The sequence below is a fragment of the Melospiza georgiana genome, chromosome Z (assembly GCF_028018845.1).
Source record: "Melospiza georgiana isolate bMelGeo1 chromosome Z, bMelGeo1.pri, whole genome shotgun sequence".
In the NCBI taxonomy this organism is placed as follows: domain Eukaryota; kingdom Metazoa; phylum Chordata; class Aves; order Passeriformes; family Passerellidae; genus Melospiza; species Melospiza georgiana.
In genome coordinates, this window is record NC_080465.1 from 70,239,165 (window position 1) to 70,264,481 (window position 25,317).

The following is a 25,317-nucleotide window of genomic DNA, read 5'->3' on the forward strand; positions in this document are numbered from 1 at the left end:
TCAAGGAGGTGAAAGAATGTACTCTATTGAAAAACAGCCAAGCTCTCTCCCACAAATAAATCTTATTAATTCTTTTTTTTTTATTACTCAGCTAGCTTTAAAGTCAAAGACTGAAGCCTGTGGGATCAGCTGTGCTAAAGAAAGGCAGTTCATCTTCTGTTTCTGTGTTCATTGCTTTTACTGTCAGCTGTATTGGCCATTTGCTTGGTTTCCCAGAAATGTGTACTTCTGGCATGGTTTTTCAGATAGGGGAATTTTTTTGGAAGCTTTCAGTTGGCAACAGTAGAATGCATAACTTGATATATGCATTATTACCTGGATGTGAGTGTGTTTTTTTCACTTTGAAGGTTGAATTAGTATCCTTCAGCAGAGATAAGTAAAATGATCTTTCTCCACCTACTGAGGAGAGAGTAATTTTTCTTCTAGAAAGGTTTGATCTAGGCACATACATATCACCTGCATTTCTGCCTGATAGTATTTGGGATGATGGCTGTCTAGTATTGCCAAAAATGCAACCTCTTATCATTCTGTACAATATTTTGATGGTATGCTATGTAATAATTTTCCTTGAGAGCTTTTAATATCCCATTATTGATAAATTATTATGATACCTTTAGCTATGGAGGCAAAATAAAAATACTAACTTGATAAAATTTATTGACAAAGAGACTTCTTCATTTGCCTTTACTACATATATTTTTACTGATTTCATGGTTTCATCTAGACTTCTTGACTTAGCTTCCTAAACCTTTTGTATAAGCTGACTTTTTAACCATTTCTTTTCAAGTATCTGCTTATGGAGCAGAATTATATATATAAAAATTCTGGCAACTAATCCTCAATTCATAGACATTTTTAAAAAATGTGTCTGGAGGCTTGTGACTGTCAGATCAGGCTGCAGGCAGAAAGCAGGCTGGAAAGATTATTGATTTTTTTTCTTTAGCTGTTTTGTTTGTTTGTTTTCAAAGTGGTTTCCATGCACTTGACAATGAAATACATTCAGAGACCAGAAAACTCAAAAGTACAACAAAGCTTTGAAGGACTTTTGTGCTTAGAGAACGGGTCTGTTACAACTGACTAAGAAAACACTTTTTTTTTTAAGAGAATTGAGCATTTGGTCAGCTATGCTAAAAAAAAAAAAAAAAAAAAAAAAAAGATACACAGAGCCAGTTAATCCAAGAAATAAGTAATAACAAACACAGTCAAAAAGAGACATGCTAGTTATTTTCTGCTTTCCCCTTTAAGAGGTTAAGTCTAAAGAGGCTGGTAATATCTTAGCTGCCCTCATTTCTTTGTCACAGAGCCTTTAACCTTCTTTACAGCTGACAAGGGTTTGAGACAAAGCTGTCCTCACATATTTTCCCATTATTGTCTTGGAGTACTTTTCCCTTTCTGATCTATTTGATCATTACAGATAGATACAGTGCGTAGATGCACTGACTGCATCAAAATGTCTTTAAAAGTCATTTAAAAGTCCGTGATGACTGTTGACCTCTTCTAAATATTGGCCACCAACTGCTGGCTTCAGTGGTTAAGAATCTGAATCTAACTGGTTTTCTGCTACCTTGTCTGTGTAAAAAGAAGTTCAGAATTTCTTTTTTCTGACCACAGGGCGCAAGGGTAGTGTGACATGAAGCCCTGGGCAGAAGTCAGGGCATTCCCATGTGCTGTGCCTTCCAACACTTATTATGGAATCCTGCTTGTAGGAGCTGCTCTTAGAGAAGGGCAGTTTACACTGAAGCCTGTCATTCGTGCCTGCTGTTGTTATGGCATGAATTTGCATGTGAGTATTTTCTGTATGCACCCACAATTTTTTTAGCATGGATTTTTGGGAGGCTCTTTCCATATTTTAAAATTTCAAAAGTGAAAGACCTTTTCAGGCAAAGACTTTAAGGTGAATTTGCTGTGCAAACACACTCATGCTCAGTCAGGAGGTTTGCAGTCCGTTTGAGGATGAGATTGGAGTCTGAAGTATTAAATAAACAGCTAGTGGCAGCTTTGTGCAGTATCTGAGGCTGGATCACACACTGATATTGAGTCAACAAGGTCTGAATGTAGGAAAAAGCAAATATGTCATGGGCTGTGTAAACACATAGGTTTGCCTTAGGAAAGTTCCTTCATTGTTCTTGATAATGCTCAGGCCTCAGGGCAGAGATGTTTCAAAACTATGTATACAGCAGCTTTGGTTCACTGAGAAATGTTTATTCCAGGAATGATCAGACATCTAAAAACTGAGACTGGGAAATGGTGAAAAAAATTGGAGCTTTTAAGGGAGGCGCTATTGGAGATCTGATACCAGTCATCTTCTATGTAAGAGGTTGCTGCAAGGCAGAGGATAAACTGTTCTTTGTCTGCTGGAGATAGGACAAAGTAATGTGCTTAAAATGGACCAGGAGATAGTTGTGGAGCACATTTGGAACATTGATGATAATGCCAGTGAAGTGACATGAGTATACTGCCCAAGGAAATTAGATTGTAATGGGATGTGCTATTTTTTTAAGATGGACAGCTGTTAAAAGTGGTTTAATTCCAGTAGCTTTTTCTAGTGGAGACAATGGACGTAACACCCTTTATACTGTTTTTAAAAACAGAGACCTGCAATGTAAAGACAATCATACTTAGTAACATCTGGTCTGGTTGCACTCCAGGCAACCATGGTCAAGGTTTTACCTTCTTGTGACAATGTTGAGCCCTCTTGTACTAAATAAATATCCATGCTTCTAAGAGTACCTCTGTCTGGAGGATAATATGCTTTTCATATCTTTCAGGGTAAGGAAAAACATCCATGCCTTGTTTGAGTTAGTCTTGAACTGATGGAAGGCAGCTTTCATCCAAAGAAAGTAAACTTCCTATTTTTAAAGTACTTGAGTTATTTTGTAACTTTTTAATTAAAACAAGGCTATAAATGGGAATCTTTTCTCCTGACTAATGGCATTTAATTATGTTACATGTGGCTTCTAATAGCCAACTTTTCAGCAAGTTATAAAATGTGAATAAGAAAATAAGAGCTAGGGAGTTTATTTTTGTTATGAAAGATCATGGTTTACAAAACTCTCATCATACCCTGCATGAGACTACATGGGTTCACTTCTGTGCCTGACTCTGAAACTGAAATTAAAACTTAATTTCTCCTAACTGTTTGAGTTAGGAGAACTTGGTATGACTCAGATTTCTTGTAATGCACTGCTATGATGTTACTCTTAAAACTTCTGCAGTAGGAGGACAACTCGGTGAGCTACGTGTTGAAAGAGGTGCAAAAACCAGATTTTCCTAAAATACACACACACACATACGTAGTTGCTGAATCTACCTCATAAACCTGGCATGACTGAACAGGTTTTGCATGTATCTACACAGGTTATGTGTTTAGAGACTTGGGATTAACATGAAAAGCTTGAGATTTAATTAACATCACAGCTCAATTCTCTCTTCTTGAAATGGAATCAGTGCCTTTTAATCTCTCCTTGACTTTGCCAGCTGATAGAGGACTGTCGATTGGGCTCTAGAGCTTGAAATTCTGGGTTTGGACTTTTCTGCAAACTGGAAATAACCTTTGAAGAAGTCTGCAGAAAAAGATAAAATTTACATATACTTCATAGACTGAAATAGAAATCAGTCATCTTATTCATGTAACTTCCAGGCCTGTCTGAGTGGTATTCACTCTTTTTACAAAGTTGGAGGTTTGTGAGCAATGTTTAAACCTGGAGAGAACATTCTGTATTTTCATGAGTAACTTAGAGAAATACAATATGAGTACTCTGAGATACACCAGAATGCAGAGGGAGAATTTGGCACAGAGATAGATATATTTTCTGTGCTGGTTTGTTCTTGATTCATCTTTTCCTGGATTTGTCAACCTCTGCTCCTGATCTGCACAGCAGATCTGCACAGCTTTTAACAAGCTGCACAGCATGGATATTACAAATTTGGAATATATGAAAACATATACTCTGTGGTGGCAGTATATCTTAAATTAGTATTTATTTTGTGAGGTTTTCAAATTATTTGAGAACATGCTGAAATTAAAGTAATTACTAAGCTTTATGGGTGCCCCTCCATATGTAACAGTGGTCTTGACCATAGCATTTCTCTCATCTCTTGTGCTGCCTAGACCTTTCCCTCAGCCTGGTTATTGCAGACCAAGAGAAATGGCCTCTTGTGAGCAGCTCTGGATTATTTGGCATAGTGCTGCTGAGTTTCTCCTCACACAGAGCATTTCACACATTTCCAACTGTCCCCTAAGGGAAGATTCCTTAAAAAAAACCCAAACAAACGAAAAACCAAGTTCATAAAAATACAGGGGATGAGGGAGCACAGACCTGGTGGTGCAGGGAACTTCAGTGTAAAGGGGTTTCTTTTAAAATTACAGAGACTTTTACACAAAGTTTGTTATTCTAATGATGTTTACCTGGCTTTGGAAGATATTTCTGAGTCAAGGTCAGGAGCCTTTCAAAATGGGATCCCAGACAAAATGGGAACAAAGCTGCTCTGTAGGACAGGTAAGCTTGGTCATATTCCAACATGAAAATCACCCAGCTCCTGCTGTTTGTTGCTGAGAAGACCTCTGGCTACATGGTCTCTGGAAGGGTGCTTATGCCTTCACAGACTTCAGGTAGCAGGGAAACCATGCACCAGGTATTGACTGAGCTTTTAGATAGGTTTTCCTGCAGTTTTTCCCTTTTGAGAACAAAATCTGACTGTGGATGATGTGTGATTAAACTGAGTTTACTGGAGTCCTGCTGAACAGCTGACCTTCTCTTTTTAAAACAAGAAGCTTGTTAAATCTTCTATGAACACACTAAACATAATATTCCAGATAAGTTTTTATGCTAAGGCCAGTAGTTACAGAAAGAATTATTTTTTGATAAAGAAATGGCTCACTTTTTTTTCTCCATTATTTTTCCTCCAGGGGTTATTAGTTAACACTGGATTGAACCAGTGATCTTGGGTGATCAGATATGGTTCTGCAATATCTTGGGTATCCCATAGCTTTGAATCACAGCTTTTTGGAAATTGAGCAGAGGAAAGAAGAAAACAGATGGTGTGTTTGATCTTAATTAGAGGACATTCCCATTCACAGTATACAATATCTTTGTAGATCTGGCATTTCATCTAAGATGAAGAGCCTTATCCTAGGAGAATACTCTGCCATGTCTGTTCTGTCCTAATATTAGATAGTCCTGAAGAGTACCTATGACCTGCAGAGTTTTATATGTCTATGATTCTTGAGAAAATGCATGAATCCAGGGAGTTGTTGTAACAGAGAAGAGGTTTGTTTGCCAGATGAAGGAAAAGGAGTTGCTATGCCTGGGAGCATTACTGAAGAAGAAAAGTATATGGAACAAAAAGTGGTATTTGTGGCATACCAGGTCCAGAATTTAAAACTTTAGTCTTTTTTTTTTTTTAATTTTGTATTTAATTTTAGAACTGACCAGCTTGTTGGAAGATGACGTTTACTCCTGCTTAAAGCTGCTATTCTTAAAACAAACAGTAGAAGAATGTGGAAGAACTCAAGCCTCCGCTGCCTTTTAGCACTAGCTATTTTATTTTTAAGAAGCTTAGTGTATGGCCAAGAGATAGGTAAGTTTATTGCAATGTAATTCACTAACTCCTTTTTCTCTGTAGCATCTGTACCTTGTAATTGCATTGCTTTCCTACTATATGTATGTTCAAAACCTGTCACCTCTGTGGCCCCGCACCATCCCAGGATGGAGGCAGTGCCAGGCCTGGTCTCTGCTTTCCACCAGCACCCAGCAGCGTCTTGGAAACCAGTGCAAAACTGGTTATTAAATTCTCCATAGTAACCACTGATAGTCTGCATGTGCATTGGTGTAAATGTCTGCATTGAAACCTTTTTGCTGTATATATTGGCTCTCTTCAGCCATTTCACACATTATCATTAACTGTCCTTCTGTCATTAATTGTCCTCCATGTATGACATGGAGGGGAGCAAAAAACTCATTATGTTAAAATCAAAGCTTGTGGTTTTGCCATTGGCCCAAAGCCTGCTTATTAGGCTAGGCAAGGAACGAGTATTGTGGAAAGAGGCAGCTGCCTCTGTTATGTATGAGTTTAAATCCAGATCTCGGGTACCTCTACAAGTCTGTGAGTCTGTGGCTGTCTAATCAGGCACACAAATCATTCAATAGTTTTAAAATACTGGCCAGACATGCATGCAATAAAAATTTAAGGAGAATGGCTACAGATGAGAAAAATAGCAGTTGTTTTACAGTTGCTCATTTTTGACCTGCAGTTTTTTACTGTATTTTTTTATATTATTTCAGGCTCTCCAGGGGACCCCCAGAATTTGAAATGTGTAACGCACAACTTACATAAAATGCTCTGTACTTGGGGTGTCTCTTCTAGAGGAAGACATGGACAAACTGACTTTTGCTACACTACCAAGTAAGTCCCTCCACATACCTGGTTAAAAAATACCAAATTGTGATGAAGGTACAGTTTTTCCTCAGTCACTGCCCATGGAAAGTGTGATGCTGTTGTTTCCCAGCATCTCCCCACCAGTTTTCCTTGGGTGGTGCTTCCCCTAGGCCCTGTTAACTCAGTCAATGGCAGGGTTTCTGGCAAAACTGTTCCATGCTAATAATTTGCCTGCCAAAATCTGCTTGCTGTTTTCAAAGGACTGGAAGATGCTCTTATTTACTCAGACTTCTCTGTGTGTCTGCCTATCCCTTGCTCAGAGTTTTCCTGAGAGATAGCTTCAAAACAGGTTCAGTCCAAAAGGAAATGAGAGTTGGAAGCAGTGAATTCTGATGTTGTGGGCCAAAGCAGTAGAATATATGACACAAGTGTTGAGATTCACGTGGATTTTGTGTGGAAAAACATGAACAATCTCTCAGCGACTGTCTTAGAACCTTTATAAATTTTAAGCTGTATTAGAGGAAACATAAAAATTATTTCACAATTGAAACAGCTTTTCTGAAGTGAATGAAAGTTGAGAATTTTGAGAAAAGTTAAAAAAACCTTAAATCTTCTGTGTGTTTTTTCACTAATGAGAACTACATGTTCAATTCCCCATGCTGTGGATCTGCCAAATACTTATCATGTGCTAGGGATGAGTTCAAATCCATTCTGCATCTTGATCCTGCCCCCAATCCAGATATTTGTACTGTCTTTTTGTTTTCCTGCAAATTCTGCAGGCAGCCCAGACTTTTCCTTGGGGTCCCAGGGCTTGGCTGCACTTAGTCCACCTACATGCTTGGTTTTCTGTGTCTCATTATTCCTGCTGCATTGCCAGCTATCATTCCTATTTAAAAAACACCATATATATGACTCTGTGGCCAGAGTTCAGAAGTGCAGAGTTCATGAGGTACTGCCCTCTGAACGGGAACAGTCATGTAGCCGCTGCTGTTTCTCCTTAGCAAAGCAGGCCAGGCTGGGGTCTCTGAAGCAGAAAGTCTGAGATGAGCTTCCAGACATCCCTGAGGGACAGAGGTTTTGTTTTTTGGTTGCCCAAACATCCTCTAATAATATCTCAGTACTGAAGAGGAACAGCCTTTCTGAGCACTCAAGTCTCAGCTGGCCTTTGCTAGCCCAGAATCTTGTGTGAATCTTAAGAGTTCAACCCAAGCTCTTGACTCCAGCTGATGGGAGCTCCAGGGTCCTGTTCCAATTCATAAGTGAGTAACAGTCCCTCAGCAGGAAGTCTGGCATTGTTCTCTCTGCTTTCCTTCCTGCCGTCATTCCCCCAAGAGGAAGGTCTGGATTTTTCCAAACTTTCTGCCTTTCTAGTTGCATATCAGTGATAATGAGCAAAGGGACTTGACCCATCCATTATTGTTTCCTGTATATATCTACATCTTCAAGACAAAAGCCAGATCACATTGTGCTGAGCTCTGCGCAAACATTAAGCACGGGCTACATTTTCACCTGGGATCTTAGGAATCCTCTGCCATGCTCTCTGCTCTTTCCCTGTGAGCTGAGCAGCAGAAGGGAGCTAAAGATCTGTTCTAAGATGTGGACGTGGGGGGTAATCCTTCCCTTTCAATCCATGTGAGGGCACATGGGTTGTGAAGAAATGGAGTGAGAGTGAGTCAGGAAACACAAAGGGAGGGGACGATGCTATTAGGTTTGGTTTGGGTTTTTTTGTTTTTCTGATTTCGAAATGTTGATTCATGGTGACTAGGTTTCAGAAACATATATTTTGTTGGCCTCAAGTGTAATTAGATGTTAAGAAAATTTTTTCACAAAAAGGTTGGAAAGCATTGGAACAGAGTGCCAAGGAGTTGGTGGAGTTTGCATTCCTGCAAGTGTTAAAAATTATGTGGATATGGTACTTAAGAACATGGTTGAATGGTGAACATGGTGCTTGTGCTAGGTTAACAGTTGCATTTGATGACCTTAAAGGTTTTTTGCAACCTTAGCAATTCTGTGATTCTATGATTTTGGTTAAAAAGCAAGGTCTTCACTTTGAAGTGTTCTCTTAACAGCTAGTTGGTTGCATTATGCAGCCACTGCACAACCTACCACTATGATAAAAGTGACTTGAAAGATGAGGGAATGCCATTAATCTGATATTAACCAAAGCCAAGCAAGTCCTTCACAAACTCAATATGGAGTTTTCTGTTTATTACAGAGAATTTGTATTTTATTAGTGTGCAAGAATAGGACTTAACTTGCCTTAGTTTTCTATCAGCTGAAATAACTGCTTAATCCTGTTTGTCCTTTTAGTGACCTTACCCCTCAAGTCTGTTTTAAAACTAAGGAGAGAAGAGTTGAGATTCCAATCCCAGAGAGCTCCATCACAGTGACAATCAAAAGCTCTGGAACTGCTTTTTCTACCAGAGAATTTGTAATTCACCAGAAAGACATCTGTAAGTATCAGGTCATATGTGTGTACCTAAGGCCTTTATACTATGTTTAACAACTTTTCAGATGCTTGCAGGTTTCTTTGGCAACGTTCCTGTATATAGAATGTTGCTATACTGACTCTATGAAAAGCTTCCATATATTTTTATAGATTGTGTTCTCTAACCCTTCAAGAGAAAGAATACTCCTCTTACCCATAATTCATAGCATAAAAAAAAATCAAGGGCAGAATGTGACAGGAAAACAAAATATAAGAATGTTGCATCCCTCACTCTTTTCCCTTTTTAGTCCTAGTTATAAATTAAGAAGCATTTGTAAACAAATTCCTAAACTACCTACATAAGTAAATGAGACTTTTTCCCGCTTCCTTCCAGGCAAAGAGGGAAGTTGTAAACAGAAGATGGCAGTGATGCAATCTGCCATACTTGGTCTAGTTTTTACCTTTGGTTTTCCTGCTTACTCCTTCAGTGTAGTCAAATTCTGATGTCAGTAACACTTCTTATCCATGGTTCTGTTTTCAGTCAAGGGCAGCTCAAGAACTTATACAAAATGCAATTCAAAAATATTTGGTCAACATGATAAGTCTCTCAGTTCATCACAGGTTATTGTGGGCAGTGTATTGATTGTGCTGAACACTTTGCAGGCTCTTAGATCCTTGGTCAGGACTGAAACTGGATGTATCACATATATTTTTAAAATGTTTTAGCTTGCACTACACCAAATAAACTGCTATAACCCTTGTATTACCAAGATTCTTCCCTGTTTCTCAACCTCTTGCTTCACCACAACACATTTTCAGAAGAGATGTTTCTGTTTATTCTCCCTGTCCTGTCCCTGTCAGGATCTCATGCCCTTAATGCTTCTTGTAGCTTAAAATCACTTTCCCTGTGATCTTCAGAACCTCATGTGAGCTTCTTCTATCCTGTGCTTCTGGTCTCCTTCCTTGTCACTCACTCTTTGTTGCAAGTCCCCACCTCCCTACTGGTTTGCAAAACATACATCTTCTTTTGAGGATTTTTTTCCCACCATTCTCCCTAGAAGTGTTCTCATGCACACTTCAAACACTGCCACCATATTTCCTTTATCACTATGGTATTGAAGGAAAGTTGGGAAAGATGGGATATCATCCCTACTATGCATTGCAAAGAGTCATATTCACAATCAGTTACTTGCCCATCTACATGCTGAGGTATTAAAAGAAAATGCTACCTCATGATTTATCAGCACCTATGCTTTCCTGAGAACTGTCATGCTCAAGTAGCCACAGAGCCTTGTTCTAATTACAGAGGTTGAGTTACATGTTTGGAAGGCTACTAGCCAGTTCAGAGCACAGGGATGTGGCTGTTACACACCAGTAGGGCTGGTGCTGCTGACTAATGACCTGAAAATGACTTTTTCTTCTCCCCTGCCTCTTTTTCAAGCCTTTGTTCCTGTCACTCCACACATTCTTAGTTTAATGCCTGACTTTCCAACTTCCACATTGATTCTGAAGTGGAGTGATAATGGATCGGTCTTCCCATATGGACTGGATGCCCTTTGGCAGATTCAGATACTCCGAAAAGAAGCTATGGAAGTAGTCACACAAGTAAGTCCCTTTCTTCTTTTATGAAAAATATATGTACAGTTTTTGCCTTTTGTAATGTTCTGAGATGTCACTTGACCAAAACTGGGAATGATGAAGATAGTAGAGCTTTGCAGGACCTGAGTGTAATTATGCTTCTGGCAGGTAACTTCTTGTTAAATTTCACAGTTATGGGAACACTGGCTACTGTACTGTGGGTACTTAATCACAGCAATTTTTTTTTTTCTGGTACAGGGACTTTGGAATTAGAACTTATGAATTTGGCAGATACTTTACACCATTGTCTCTGTATCTCCAACAGTGTCTCCAGTCTTGGTCATCTCTGAATGCTCAGCTTGCTATTTTCTTTTTTTGTAACCAGAGTTCTTCCAGGCCAGTTTGTAGCTCTGTGCTATAAATTTTAATAATGGACAAAAGATGAAATGTGCAGCCTGGGACTAATATTAGAAGAGTTTTGTTTTGGAGAAGTTGAAACATTTAGCTGCCTATGAGATTCCTGGGGTGCAGTATACCTCTTTAAATGCTTGGGAATCCGCTTGCTCTCCCTCAAATGTCTGCCCTCTGGTATTTCTGGCTGACAGTCTACCTAGCTGTTAGACTGTTTAGCCACTAAGACTTTTGGCCAGGTAAAGTTAGATAAAAGTTAGGTAGAACACTCCAATAATCAAGGAGGATTTTATGGTTTACTTCACCTAATTTGCCATTCTGTTGACACTTTGGAGATTATATGTCATTATTAACAGGTGTTCATAAGCTCTGTCGTGGTTGATTTCTTGGTGCAAAACCTTTGCAGGTTACTTACTACTCAAAACTGACTCATGAAGATGCCATTCTTTCTTGGAGCTGGACATCAGATATGCCTTTGGAGTGCACATCACACTATGTGAAGATTCGCTGTTACATTAATGCAACACAGTTTGCTGGCCCCAAGGATTGGAGTGCCTGGAGCCCAGCAAAAGTGATCCCTGGTATGTTTGTTCCCTTGCAACCACATGGACTTTTATTTCTTTATAAGAATTAAGCCAAAGTCAGAGGATGAGCATTGGGTGGTTAGCATTAGGAAGAGCATGGGCTGCTGCCTTTGAGATGTTATGATTAGGGAAATAATGTAATCGCTAGTTAATGAAACCTAGCAAATATTTATTTGTATGCATTGGAGTGCTCCTCAGTCACATTTTAGCTGATCATCACTGTGTTTATAGCAAATTGTTCATGTGAGGTTTCTTGTTTGTTTTCTTCCTTCTCTGCTAGGAAAAGATACCGAGCCTGGTGGAAGTGGAGTGTTTCCTCTGGACCGTGTGGTGGCAGTAGGTTCAGATTTGGTGTTTTGTTGTGTCCATGAAGAAGATGAGCACATAAAAAATATGACTTATGGATCAAAATCCTATACAATGACGCAACTGAGCCGTCGAAGCCATGCCATCAGAGTGCTAAATGCCAGTGTTTCAAATACCAGCGGAACAAATGTAGTGTGCAGACTCGAACATGGGTTGGAAGGAAGTGTCGTGTTTGTAGGATGTATGTATCATGATTACTAACCTTAGGAAAATCAAAATCATTTTGAGACTCTTAAGGTTCTGCTAGGAAAAAAATACTATTGTGGGTTTTCCCTCCTGGGGAAAAAAGTTTTGAAGTTTGGTTTTGAAGTTGAACTGGGGATTGTACTTGTTTGATTTCACTGTGGAAAGGCTAGCTCATGGGGGAGACACCAAGTCTGAATGGATGAGAAGGTACCCATGTAAGCCCTCTTTAGAACCTGCCCCAGTGCTTCTCTCATTGTTCTAAGGTACTTTTTCATGATCTGGAATGCCAAGTATTTTATTGACATATGAATATTCAACCCCTGTCTCTACCAGTATCTATCAATTTAGTTTTACATCTGTTCTAGTATAGTCCATGACTAGGTGAGAGTGAGAGCAAGAACTGTAAGTGCTAACATTCATTTACCAATCAGTCAAGTGAAGACAACAGTTAAACTTGCAGCAACAACAGATGCTCATCCAGGGCAGAAGCTCCTTGGGAGCTAATTACAGCAAAGGATTCTAAGCAGTAATTCCTGAGCATTCTTCTAAACCATCCTTTTAGTGTTTTCTTTAAAGATACTGACTCACTCTGTATCTTCTCTGTGTAGCCATGCAAGGCTCAGACATATGTTCAGAAACAGATACCTACTAAAACAAATTACTTAACTCATTCTTTTTCCCCATAATTGGTCACTTTAAAGCTTTTTATGTTTTTTCCTCACAAGGAATTTGAGAGTTGTCATCTTCCAATAGCTGCTCATTAGAATCCCATTCCCTATTACAAATGCCTGTCTTTGAGCTTAAGGTCCTTGGTGTTGAGGAAAAGGACAGGAGAAACTGGAATAATTTTGAAAATGTGTTCCAGTCTCCAGCCTGTGCATCCTGTCATTGACTTGATCTGTTAAGGGTTCACTAGGAAATGTAAAACATAATTCAGCCTTTTATTACTTCTCAGTGATATACCATTTTTACATTGTTTATGAGAATTTGCTTTTGTGGGAAAATCTTGCAGGTAAATAGATGAAGAATGAAAGCTGTGACAATCCCATAGGATTTTACTTTAATTTTTTTTTTAACGGATGGAATGCCAGGTCTGTTTCTTATCAGTGTTTCTTTTTGTAGTACCTGCTTAGTGGGGGAGAGGTCTTGTTCTGGTCCTCTTGCTGATGAGGGGAAGAAAAAGTGAAGGAAGTAAATATGCATACACAACACTTTGGTTAAGCCTAGGTCTAGCAAAACAGATGTTCTTTTCCGGCTCACTGCTCATAATCTGAGCTAAGTCTGCCGCTGTTGTTAATTAACACTGTGTGTTAACTCCCCTTCTCTAGGGCAGAGAGAAAGGGGATATATCTTTATGTGGATATTGTTGCTCTACCTTTGGCGTACGCTTTTCCAGTTTCATACACCTGAAGAGTACAAGACCTGAAATAAGTGCTCTGCCTAGTCTCATGTTTGCATGGTCTGCTGGGAGCACTGCCCATCTTTTCCAGCAAGGCACTCAATGCTGCTCTAGTATGAACACAAAGAACAAGACTTAAAAGGAAAAGATGGACACTTCCAAAGCCATGGTGAAGAGGATGAGCCACTCAGGGCTTGCTTTAATTTTCAAATTCAGTTTGGAATTCATGCTAAAGGGACTATTTTCTTGACACGACTTGTTTGGAGAATTCAAAGCAGTGGTGGGGCTGGCATGTTAGAAAATGTGACGCACAGCCGGCAGCATTCCTGCATTGCTCAGCAGCTGAACTGATGCTCAGAATTTCAGAAAACTCTTGGCAGAGTTTCAGTGAAACACTTCCAGGTCAGAGCCTGGAGCTTGTGAACATGTTTGCATGAGATTTGCCAGATTACCCACCCACTTAGAATTCTAGAGTCAAGTGTTAGTCAGATGGGGCTGATAATTATCCATCTATTTTATTGTAATTTTTTAAAAGCATATTACTTCTGTGGTTGGGGTGTATCTATTGCCATGTACTTTTGAAGCACACAATCTAGACCCAGCAAAACAAAAGAGCAATGCTTTCAGGAAGCCAGTAACCCAAAAGTCACACTAGGATGGCAGAACATCAGCTAACTTTTTGGTTTCCTTTCCTGCTACAGATGCTCCTGATATTCCCCAAAACCTCAGCTGTGAAACACCCAACTTTCTGATAATAAAATGCAACTGGAAACCAGGCAGGCCCAGTGGACTATATGGAGAACGAAGAACAAAGTACAGTTTATTTGAAAGGTAAAATAATCAGCACTACAAGGAGTAAAAGGATACAACTGGAATACCTCCATTGCTGCCTGGGACTTACTGTACCATACCTATTTAGAGCCTAAAATACTTTCCAAGAGTTTCAGCAAGCTGTACCTAAACTAGATTTGGAAAACCTTGGTCTAGCTCTGCAAAATTCCAGTGGGAATTAAGGATAACTTTCCCTAAGGTTTACACCATTATGAACCCACAATCAGATAAAGGGCTTGCTGTATCAGGCTGCTGTCAACATGTAGTCAAGACCAGTATGAAAATACAGGGAGATAGTAGGAGGTGATCAGTAATTTTTTTTGTATGAAACCTGGTTCAGATAATTTCAGACATTTACTGAGCTTCTGGTAAGCAGGATGACAGAAGTTCACTGAGAAATAATTGTAAGACAGGTGGTGGGGCATTTCCCAAATGCCACTAGGGAAAATAGTAGCTAGCCTCCATCTGTTCTCCTGCTGTTAAGAATTAGAGCAAGCAGAGTAAATGTTAGAACATTGAAAAGGACAAATAACACTGGTTTCACCCACAGGAAGGAGTCAACTAGTGTCCCACTACATAGTCTTTAAGGCCAGGCCATGTAAAGCCTTAAAAAAGAAGAAATATTGGAATAGCACTTGGAAAGTGCAACCACTTCCTTGGTGGTTGTGATTAGAAGTTAGTGAGGAGTTAACAAAATTCCCATGGCGAGAGGAGGCTCTTGTGTAATTCCAAAGGAGCAGTCAGGGAAAGAAGCCAGGAGAGGCCTGAGTCACACAAAATGATGAGAAATGGAGTCTCATGGTGGCTTAGAAGCATGCTGGAGGCAATAAGGTTTGAGTTACAGTCACAGATGTTGCCTAGAGTGCCAGTGCTAAAAAAGCCAAAGAGGTGGACAAAACAGGGCAAATATTCACAGGAAAGGAGCCTCAGTCACTGACTGCCCATATTCATCTTATAAGTAATAACGTTGTCCAGTCTTGTTTTGGTCAGCCCAAATTTGTGAGATTAATATCATGAATTTTGGGATAAATACTCTCATCCTTATTGTCACCCCATGCTGAACCATAGAGCACAGTGTGGAGGGAGCTCAGAGCTCAGGTAGAACACAGTAAAAATGCCTGAAAGAAGAAGAAGTTAGTTAAACTTGTGCTACTGAATGAGAGGCTTACACAGATTGTAATTAAAACAGATATATGTACATACGTACAGATACACAATTTAGATTTTATCACTAAAGATGCACCACTGTTCTTGTCTGTTAACAGACTGCCTCTCCTGCTTTTTATTAAAAGACAGCTGGGACTAGTGGTTGTATTCTAGATAACAAACCTGACTTCATGTTTAACAGGACTTATAGAACGACAATGCGTATAGCATCTCACTAGTTCACTAAGCAATTAAGAAAATTCTTTAAATGCAAATGTATGCTGATCTGAACTAAGATACTTTCAATCAGAATCTTAGCTGTGACTTGTAAGGTGGTTTTACAGGACCTACCTGTTTTCCAGGCTTTTGAGAAGTAAGAGAATGGAAATGTTATGCTAGTGGAAGAGGAGAGTTTCACGTGAGAACAGGGCAAGTCATGACTGATGCCACTTTAACCTGCATTGTGGGGTTAGATATGCCTCTGCAATCAAATCATTCTGTAAGCCATGTGAACTGAACCCATCGTTCTGTACCATGTTTTCAGTCTAGACTTATGATTGTTGCTAGGAATTAACTCAAAAACTAAGGTTTTCCCTCCTCTCTTTACTTTGTAGAACATCTGGTAAAAATGTTTCATGTGAAGTCAATGAAGTGAACAGAGACCATGTTTGTGGCTTTCCAGTACTGCCTGATCAAAAAACCTATGATTTCATATTAGGTGTCTCCAATCCTATTGGGCAAGCACAGTCATCTCTTTTGGTTGATATAACTCAAAGAGGTAAGGCTTATGACTTACAAAAGGAAAAGTATATTTCCTACATGCTTTTTGTTAGTTTTGGGTTTGAAGAGCTCTGACATGGTATACTTTTCATTATTGTCCTTAAATGTCACTAGATTATTACCATATTCAATAATTTGAACTTGAAAACAACTCAGAGCATGTCATGAGGCAAAGATGAACTGTACAGGGAGATGCCAACAGCAGTGCTGCCATGTTGGACAGACTGCTGCGTGATAAATTCTAATATGTGATCTGATAATTAGACAGCTGCTGTTTATCATGAAATCCCAGAGTGTCTGGGGTTGGAAGGGACCTTAAGAATCATTTAGTTGCAGCACAGCACACACACTCTCCATGCCCCACCTCCAGCCATGGACAGGGATGCCACGCACTGGATCAGGTTGCTCAGGGCCCTCTCCAGCCTTGCCTTGAGCACTTCCAGGGATGAAGCATCCACAGCTTCTCTGAGCAAGTTTATGTTTTGTTTCACATTCTATTATCCATCAACAATTAAAATTTAGGTGCAAGTTTATGAACCTGTATGTAAATTACCCTGTATTTCAGTGTCCGCTTATAGGACAAAATATGACACAGTTTTACAGCAGCAGGATTTGGAGCATAAAAAAAAGTAACGTGGAAAGACAGAAGGTAATATCAGGACTATTGTTTTCTATTGGTAAGAGCCATTACCATCTGTCAGGGTTTGGAGAAAGAAGTAACTTCTCTCATTTAGACCTTTAGTTTAAAAAAGGAAAGTAAGATGACCATCTCTATAGCACTGCCTTCACCACCCTTTTCTCCTCCACAGTCCCAGCTGAGATTTCAGGGATTCCTGTTGGTTACAGTATTCTGCTGTTCCCCAAAAAACTGAATTAAATGTGAGGATAGTACATTTTTCATTGTCCAGGTCCCAGTTCAACTAGCCTGAGATTAGAATTGTCAGAGTCAATTGACAGAGTTGGGAAAAGCATAATTTGTTTCTGTTAATCATTAACTGGGTTGTTTCAGACCCAGGTGATATGCTGCTGTTTCCTATTTGTTTCTTTTTCTTTCTTTTCTGCACTGTCCAGGTTATTTTCAAAACACAGTACATATTTCCTTAAGGTATTTGGACCAAATCCAACAGTAGATATTTTTTTTACTCTGATAGCTGTGAATGTTAGTGCTGAATATTACTGAAAGATTCTATGTAGGGAATTTTGGGGTGGGGTCATCTAGGAATCCTCCTTTTTCCTGGTTTGCAGATTTTAAGTACTTATTTAAAAAGTTCACAGAAGTTGAGCAAAGTTCAGTAAATTTCATCTGTCACCTGTGATCATCTGAAATAGCTGGTGTTTCACTCTTTTGATAAAATCAGTTAAGAGGAGAAATGGTTTTTTGTGTCTCAACTCCTTATCATGTGTGCAGTACACTCAGTCTTAAGTAAATCTGTTTCCATATTTGATAGCTGAGAAGATATCAGGAATGAGAGTACTTGCAGGTGCTTTCCCACCACCAGTTTTCCCAGTTGCTGATTGAAACACTTATCCTTCTGATTCTCTCTGATCTTCTAAAATAAGATTTTTCTGAACTATAGTAATTGGGTTTTTTTCTTGTAACTGAAGGTTTTTCTCTTTATTTTTTAAGTTCATCCGAAAGCTCCAGAAAAGTTAACTATTACTGGGAACAATTCTACAAGCATCCAACTGCGTTGGTTTATAAATGGCAGCTTTGCTGAGACCAGGCTTCTGTGTCAAATTGAAATTAGCAGTAGTCACTCTGAGAGAAAACTGGTAAGCATTGCTTTGAAAAGATAATGTTTTTGAACAAATGCTAAACTTATTCACTGAACTAATCACATTTCAAATTTATTTCTCACTAAGAGCTTCATTCTGGTAGTCTTATTAAGTCATTAACATAGTAATGAGTAGAAGTCATTTACTAAAGTAAGAAATATTCCTGCTTATCTCTGTTATTGCCTGTTTTGGTTGGTTGGGGCTTTTTTTTGTTTTGAACACTAGAGAAAAGCCAAATTATGCACCATGTTATTTGGTACTTGAAAGGAGTGCATAGTGCTTTATGCTGATCTTTTAGGTAACAGTCCATGTGCTTTGTCCTTCCTGGTGCAAGCTGTATTAACACACTCTTGTTCCAGGATGCATTGCTGCCCTGCAGACTGACCCACACTGGCTGTTTCAGATCTTGAAGGCTGCAGCTGAATTTCTCCCTGTATTTTTTCCCCTCAGAGAACAGTTCATTTGTTTGCTGCCAGCAGTTGACATGCATGTGGCCACAATAGGCAGCTGCTGAACCTGCTCATATGCCAGTGATGCAGAGGCAGGACAGGGAAAGATTCTCCCATGTGGTGTATGAGTAGGTAAACCCCAGTTTACCTGGAGTAACTTCTGCAGCATGAAGTTAGTGTGGGGTGACCTGTCTCGCTGGGGAAGTGTAATGAGAAGTGCATTTTCAGCTGGCCTGAGATTTACCCCCAGTTTCTTTGTGTGTACTTACCTCTGACCATTTCAAGTAGGCACATTGTGGATTTTCAGGTAGGTCTTGGTGCATGGAGCCTGAATTTTTAATTTGAGCACATTAACCTCAGAGGCTTCTTTTTGCAATGCTACTTTGATTTTTAGCAGTATTCTGTCATCCTCTGCACTTAGTTGCCAGCTGGGCACAGCTGTTGAGCATGTCCTTGAATATCATAAATCAAGGCACAGAAATTATGCAGCTAAGACTGAAGATAATCATTATGTACATGCCTCCAAAATAAGAGGGTGCACACTCTCAAAGAGTATTTTTTAAATACTTTCAGAGCACTTAATAAGTGCAGAAGCCTTAAGCTTTTATATTTTGTCTCTAATAACTTGTGTTAAGTAATACCAGAAATTAGGTACTACAAATATTTTTGTAATATGCAGCTCAAAATCTGGGGCCTGGACTCATTTGTGAATTCTGCTACTGCATCAGTCATCTGGGATAGTGGAAAAGGGTCAGGACTTACACTTCCACAGCAGTTTGATTCCCTACACCTGTATCAGAGCCCTCACCCACAGATATTTTGTATGCAGCAAACAGCTTGGCAAAAGCTTTTATAGCTTTGTTATATGGTTGCTGGTTGCTTAATAAAAAAACTCCAGGAGTTCCCTGTCACAAAAGTAGCTGTGAAATTGCAATGGGGTTTTACATGGCATTTTGAGGATGTTTTCAGAAGCATTTCCATCTGCATGAGAGATTGTTGGCTTTTCTAGTATTTTTCAAGTTGTTATTTGGATTTTCTATTATTTTTCAAGTTGTCATTTGGCTTTAGAAATGCAAAATTAGTTGCATCTTAAAGTCACTTGGAGTCCAGTTTTTGGCAGCTGTGATGCACATGTGTTATAATTAGAATCAGTAAAAAATATTCCTGGGCTTAGGATTTCTTTAATTGTGAAATTGAAATGGCTCTCTAGACTTACACTACATTAAGAATAATAGGAGACACTAGTCCTGTCATAAGAACTGTAAACTGAGATTGCCTGGGTAGGACCTGGATAATGTCTTCTGAAGGAAAAATGAAGGCAGCAGACTGCATGATGAACTGTCTTTAGTGAACTTCTGTGCATGTCTTATAGGAAAAAGGCCTTTGTCCCCACAAGATGTGCATGTGTTCAGGGGGTTGTGTGGGTTCTGAACTCCAGAATTCTGGCCTGCCCCATGTGAGCAGTTTTGATGCAAATGGGAGAGAGGGGGACTGAATGGGATAGATGGGTAACAACCACCTGCTGCTGTGTGCGGAGGTGAAGAATCGTCCATGTTGCTGCTCCTTTTTGCACGTTACTGTATGCTTCAATTACTGTATAGAACTTTATTTTGGTGGATCTCTGAAGTTTTTGTTCAGGGTGACTGCATTTTTTTCCCACTATTTTCTTCATTGAGCTTGACTGCAGCTTTGACACTGTCAGTATTTTTGGGGGACAAAAACCATCGCTTTTTTAGGTGTTGACTAGCAGTGTAATTTAGGAGGAAAAAAAAGATTCACGTGTCATGTCAATTTCTGTAAATTTTGAACAGCACAATGTCTCCGTGCCTGGGCGGAAATCTTCAACTTACACAGCTCAGCTGAATGCCTTGCGCCCTGACACCAAGTACCAGCTCCGGGTGCGCTGCTCGGCCGCTGACCACTTCTGGAGGTGGAGTGACTGGAGCAGGGCGGTGGAGCAGACCACATCAGAGGCCCGTAAGTTCCTCTCACTCTTGATGATAAAATGTTGAACTTGGGAAGATGCGTATTTTAAAATTGGTCATCTAAAAAAAACCCTAACTTTTCAATAGATGGTAAATTGCCTGCTGTGCTACTGGGGAAAAATACCACCACTCTTATTTTTTTTTTTAGCTCCTACAAGAGGACCGGATATCTGGAGAGAGAGAAGTCCTTCTGGTGAAAGCGTAATAGTCTTCTGGAAGGTAGATGGTTTTTTGTAAAGTTATATTGCATAATATTTTATGTATTCTATTTACTTTTATACATTTATAAATATATATAAACGTTTATAAATTAGTAAAGTTTATAGTCAATAAACCAGACTGCTTTTCTTAACTTTTTATAGAACCATCTATTGAGACAAATATTTTTCCCCAAATAAGAATGTTATTAAAGTTTTATAACTAAAATATTGCTTTGAGAAGCATTTCACATGAAGAATTAAATGTTTAATGCATCTGAGTTGAAAATTAAAAACTTAGGAATTTACATGTTAATTCTCAAATTACTCTGAGTTACTTTTTTTCCTTATAATCTTACACAGTCATCAGACTAAATCAGGAACAGTAAATTTATATTATCCTATGTCATCTTCTGTATATTGCATTTTGGTTTTAACACACTCTTTGTCTGTTCATAGCCCTTATCCCTTTCTGAAACCAATGGAAAAATAGTATCTCATGAAGTGTCCTGCCACCTGCTAGAGAGACTACTGGAGCATAAAGTAGTCACTGAACCCTCAAACAGTACTGAGATAAAACTTGGAAAAAGTGACTGTGTAATTAGTGTTGTAGCCAGAAACCATGCGGGCTCATCTCCCCCTTCAAGGATAACAAGCGTGGAACTTCCAAGTGGTGAGTGCTCCCAACTGAGAATTAAACACCTTCGAAGCTTGGGGAGTATCTAGGAGAGTTTGTTTATTGAAAAATAATGCTTTGTTTGTTTGCATTTATTTCCCCACACAAATCTGGGTGGGAGGACAAAGGCTTTGCTTTTGGAGTACTGTCTCACCAATTAATTGTGCTTGTTACATAAAATAAAGATGATAAAGTGCAGTCTTTACAGCTAATTGCGTTTTTCAAAAGCATTGGTGTGGATCCCTGATATTTAGGGAGCTCAGTGTATTCCTGTGTGGTTCTCGTTGAGACACTGAGAAGTGTTACATGCTAAAGAGATTCAGAAGTTTTGGAGGTGTTGTGTGGCTTTTTAAGGCGAGAATTGTCAGTTCAATGCCTGAGAGCTCTGTAGGAGAATATTAATTGGGCTGGTTGGTAAAGTGTTGGCATCCTTGTGCTAGGAAAGCCAGTATTTGAAAAGGAGGTAGGGCTTTAGCTTCCCAATTAAAACACTGCTGCTCTTGCTGAGGGCTTTGTAAACAGAAATAGCTGAGCCTGATAATGGTTTTCTGCTCTTAACACTGAGCTTGCAGAGTAGATAATATTGCAGAGCAGTTATTGCGAGTCCACGCTTCTGTGCACACCAAACCTTTAGCTCCATATCTGGCTGATGCTCTGCAGGGAGAGCAGATTCACACAGCAAGGCCTGTCTGCGCTTGTTTGCCAGGAGCATTCATGGGTCTGCTTCTCCGTGCCCACCTGGGGAACAGGTGTCACAGCTGGTTCTCTGGCAACTCAGGTTCTGGTAAGACTTGGCCATCTCTCACGGGAAGAAATGTGTTCTGGCTGAGATTCGCAGTGAGATACAAAACAAGTTTGTTTCTGTGTAAAGCATAGCCATGTGAAATACAATGTTTCTTGTGCTGCTCCAAAACAAAGAATCACAGAATAGGTCAGGTTGGAAGGGCCCACAGTCCAACCTCCTCACCCAAGCAGGGCCATCTCAGAGCACAGGGCACAGGATTGTGTCCAGATGGTGCTTGGGTATCTCCAATAAGGAAGACTCCACAACCTCTCTGGGCAATCTGTTCCAGTGCCTGGTCACTGCACAGGAAAGTTCTTCCTCGTGTTCCTGACCCTGTGCATCAGTTTCTGTCCTGTTGCTTGGCACTACCAATCAGAGCCTGGTCCCTCCTCTGTCCCCTCCCTGCATGCTTTGACAGACACTGATGAGGTCCCCTCCTGGCTCTTGTTGAGGCTGAACAGGCCCAGTTTCCTCAGCCTGCCCTGGTAAGAGAGATGCTCCACTCCCTTAAGCATCTTTGTTGCCCTCCACTGGATCCATGCTAGGAATTCCATGTCTCTGTTGTCCTGAGGAGCCCAGAATTGGTCACAGCACTGATGCTAATACCTGGTAGTATATTCTTAGTCTGTCCATTGGAAGGAAAAGTAACTGTATGGGACAGTTGATTTGAAATGCTTTTATAGCTCTCCTTCAGCAGAGAAAGAGTCAGGATCTGGAAGTCAAAGAGGTCTATAATAGGTTTGTGTTGTGGGAGAGCTGATGGCAGCTAGAGCTTTGCATTCATTTATAGCTTTCTCTTAGATGTCTGAGGCTCCCTTTGGTGCTACCCAACTTGTACTCATTAAAGATTTGCTCCCGAGTTGGTATAGAAATTGAGTCACTGACTGGAGCCATACAAGATGACTCATTCAAAGAACTGGATGACATTTTTGCCCAGACATCTTTTCTGGCTGCTTCCTGTGTGCAGTCTGTAAGTGCTTTTAATGTCAATAAGAGAGCAGAGGGTCTGAAGCTGGAGTTTATGAAAACTGAAAACACAAACAAAGGATACACTGCCATAATTAATTTGTCACTGTCTTTGAACAGTGCTCTGTAGAGAGTTGAGGCTGATCCAGGCTCCCCTAACACAGTAGTGTTCTAGTGCTAGTAGTTATTTGTTCTTCTAGTCTAGGTTGCAGCTGTAAATACACCAAAATGAGCAGTACTGCCCATGGTGAATTTCTAGTCATCTAGCTCAGAAAATAAGGTGGAATGTGTATTTAAATGGTTTTTAGACAGTATGTGATTACTGCCAGTAAAAAACTCTTTTCTGTAAATAGAAAAATTAAAGTCTGCTAATTAGAAATATGATCTTTTCCAGCATCACAGAAATATAGTTTCACTGGATGCATAGTAGTTTTTCTGGGGAAAGTATCAAGGCCCTTGTGGAGTTGATTTGCTTTTATTATTCATATGTCTTTTTCTTGCCGTGAGCAAGCTACAAAACAATTATACACTTAACTGTGTGCTAAGATTATTTAGAAATAGGCAGTCCTTTGACATTTGCAGCACATCTGTGAGAGTAAAGTTTTCATAGCACTAATTCTTGAAAACTGTCCTTGTCCTTCAGCCTTCCCTGGTTTATGGCTTTAATAAAATGAAATAATAGACTCAATGGGGAACATAAATAAGAACACTGAAAAAGGAAAACTGAAACCCTGAGATTGTTTTTGCAGATCTGTCACGGGGCCACCCCTTTTGTGGTGGCCTTTGGAAACCATCCCTTAGCTCTGCGGGGTCCCATGTGATGGACAGCCATGGAAGGCAGCTGCAGGAATCAGAAGCTGTTCCCAGATCTGATCACTTCACAAGAGCAGCTAGATCTTTGATAATCAGAAACAAGAAAAACAGACTATAGGCAAAACTTTTCTTTTTTCCTTTCTTGTATAATTTACCCTTGGTAGACTGAAGCCTCCATAAAGTTCACCAGGGACATGATTATTGCTGTTGATTCTTCATGAAAAATGGTTGTCTGTGGTTGGGCAGGTGACAGCAAGACACTTTGAAAGAAACACAAAGCAAACCATTTGATGAAATGACAGCAGGAATTTATAGCTGGAGGCTCCTGCCAGATTGGTGTCAGTTCATATTTGAACCTGACATCTGCTGTAAATCCTTACCTTGAAAAAGTGCTTTTTAAGCCAGTCCTGAGCTGCTGCATTTCTCTTCATTGCACTTAAGGCTGGCTGAGGGATTTGCTGGAGGCTATGTCTGATTGTGAGCACTCCAGAAAGCTCAGCTGAATGTACTGCTCCGAATTCTGAGTTCACTCATGCCTCTCGTTCCTAGAAATGACTGCCCCTAGAAAGGACTGCCGTTTATAAAGCCATTGTGCTGTGGCTGGAAGGCTTTCTTTCATCTTGGGCTTTAGATAAGTGTCTGCTCTTTGATGGATTTTTGTGTCATCTTTGTTGCAGACAATGTCACAACAGATCAGGCCATGGCAATGGGCAATGGAATTAATATTTCTTGGGATTCTTACCCCAACATGACGTGTGGCTACATAGTAAAATGGTGTCATTCATCTGGGTCTGAACCCTGTAGTGTGGACTGGCAGAAGTTTCCTTCAAATACAACCAACGCAGTGATAAAATCTGGTAAGTCAGAATACTTTCTTGTGAGTCTTTCTGGTTGAGACCCTGAGCAGCAAGTGGAATGAGAGCAGCTATAGGTTGCAGATTGTTTGATTCCTGTGTACTTCTGTAAATAAATGAATTTCTTCTTGGTACTGTGTTTATTTTAATTTCTTACACAGTCTTGCCAAATCCAAATAGCAGTCTTGATTTAACTTTTATTATCCCGTGTTTATTAACTGTTTTGAAATTACCTCTTCTAGCTGTACGCCAAAATTTCCTAACTCAGCCTAATGCATAATGGTTAATCTAGGGTTAGGGCTTTTATTTGGATTCCAAGCATAAACAGTGCTGCTCAGGATGGGAGAAGACTAATCCGTTGTTTTTACATGAGGCAAATTTTTTTAAGTGTGACCTCCATGTGTTGGCTTCCTGTCAACTATTGAAATTTCCTGGAACAGGGCACATTCCAGGTCTCTAGATGCTGGTGGGCAGATCAGGGAAATGAAATTCAGCTGTGGTGGGACTAGTAGCAGCAGAAGAGGAAAGAGAGAACCCAATAAAGATGTGGGATTTTTTTCTCTGCTTTCTGTAAGGGTATATATTTGCCTTTTAGAAGCATTTAGTATTAAAGTCTCCATTCAAGGAAACAACTTGGAGCTGTGTACATAGGAAGGTTGAGGGAGATTGAGACCTGGAAGAATGGGGACAATATGTTTTTCTGTCTGTAATTACAACACTGTGTCCATGT

General features: G+C 39.8%; 1 protein-coding gene across 2 annotated transcripts in view; it reads left to right on the top strand.

The window, feature by feature from the left end:
• Nucleotides 1-25,317, top strand: part of LIFR (LIF receptor subunit alpha) — a 53,096-nt gene that overhangs the window by 14,548 nt on the left and 13,231 nt on the right. For both annotated transcript variants that reach the window (XM_058043556.1, XM_058043555.1), the window contains exons 2-14: nt 5,426-5,580; nt 6,285-6,405; nt 8,689-8,831; nt 10,248-10,411; nt 11,202-11,376; nt 11,660-11,926; nt 14,032-14,161; nt 15,922-16,085; nt 17,715-17,860; nt 20,124-20,289; nt 20,446-20,516; nt 20,954-21,167; nt 24,411-24,590. In XM_058043556.1, the coding sequence (XP_057899539.1) occupies nt 5,499-5,580; nt 6,285-6,405; nt 8,689-8,831; nt 10,248-10,411; nt 11,202-11,376; nt 11,660-11,926; nt 14,032-14,161; nt 15,922-16,085; nt 17,715-17,860; nt 20,124-20,289; nt 20,446-20,516; nt 20,954-21,167; nt 24,411-24,590 (2,023 nt within the window). In that variant the 5' untranslated portion in view covers nt 5,426-5,498. The remainder of the gene's footprint in view (nt 1-5,425; nt 5,581-6,284; nt 6,406-8,688; nt 8,832-10,247; nt 10,412-11,201; nt 11,377-11,659; nt 11,927-14,031; nt 14,162-15,921; nt 16,086-17,714; nt 17,861-20,123; nt 20,290-20,445; nt 20,517-20,953; nt 21,168-24,410; nt 24,591-25,317) is intronic.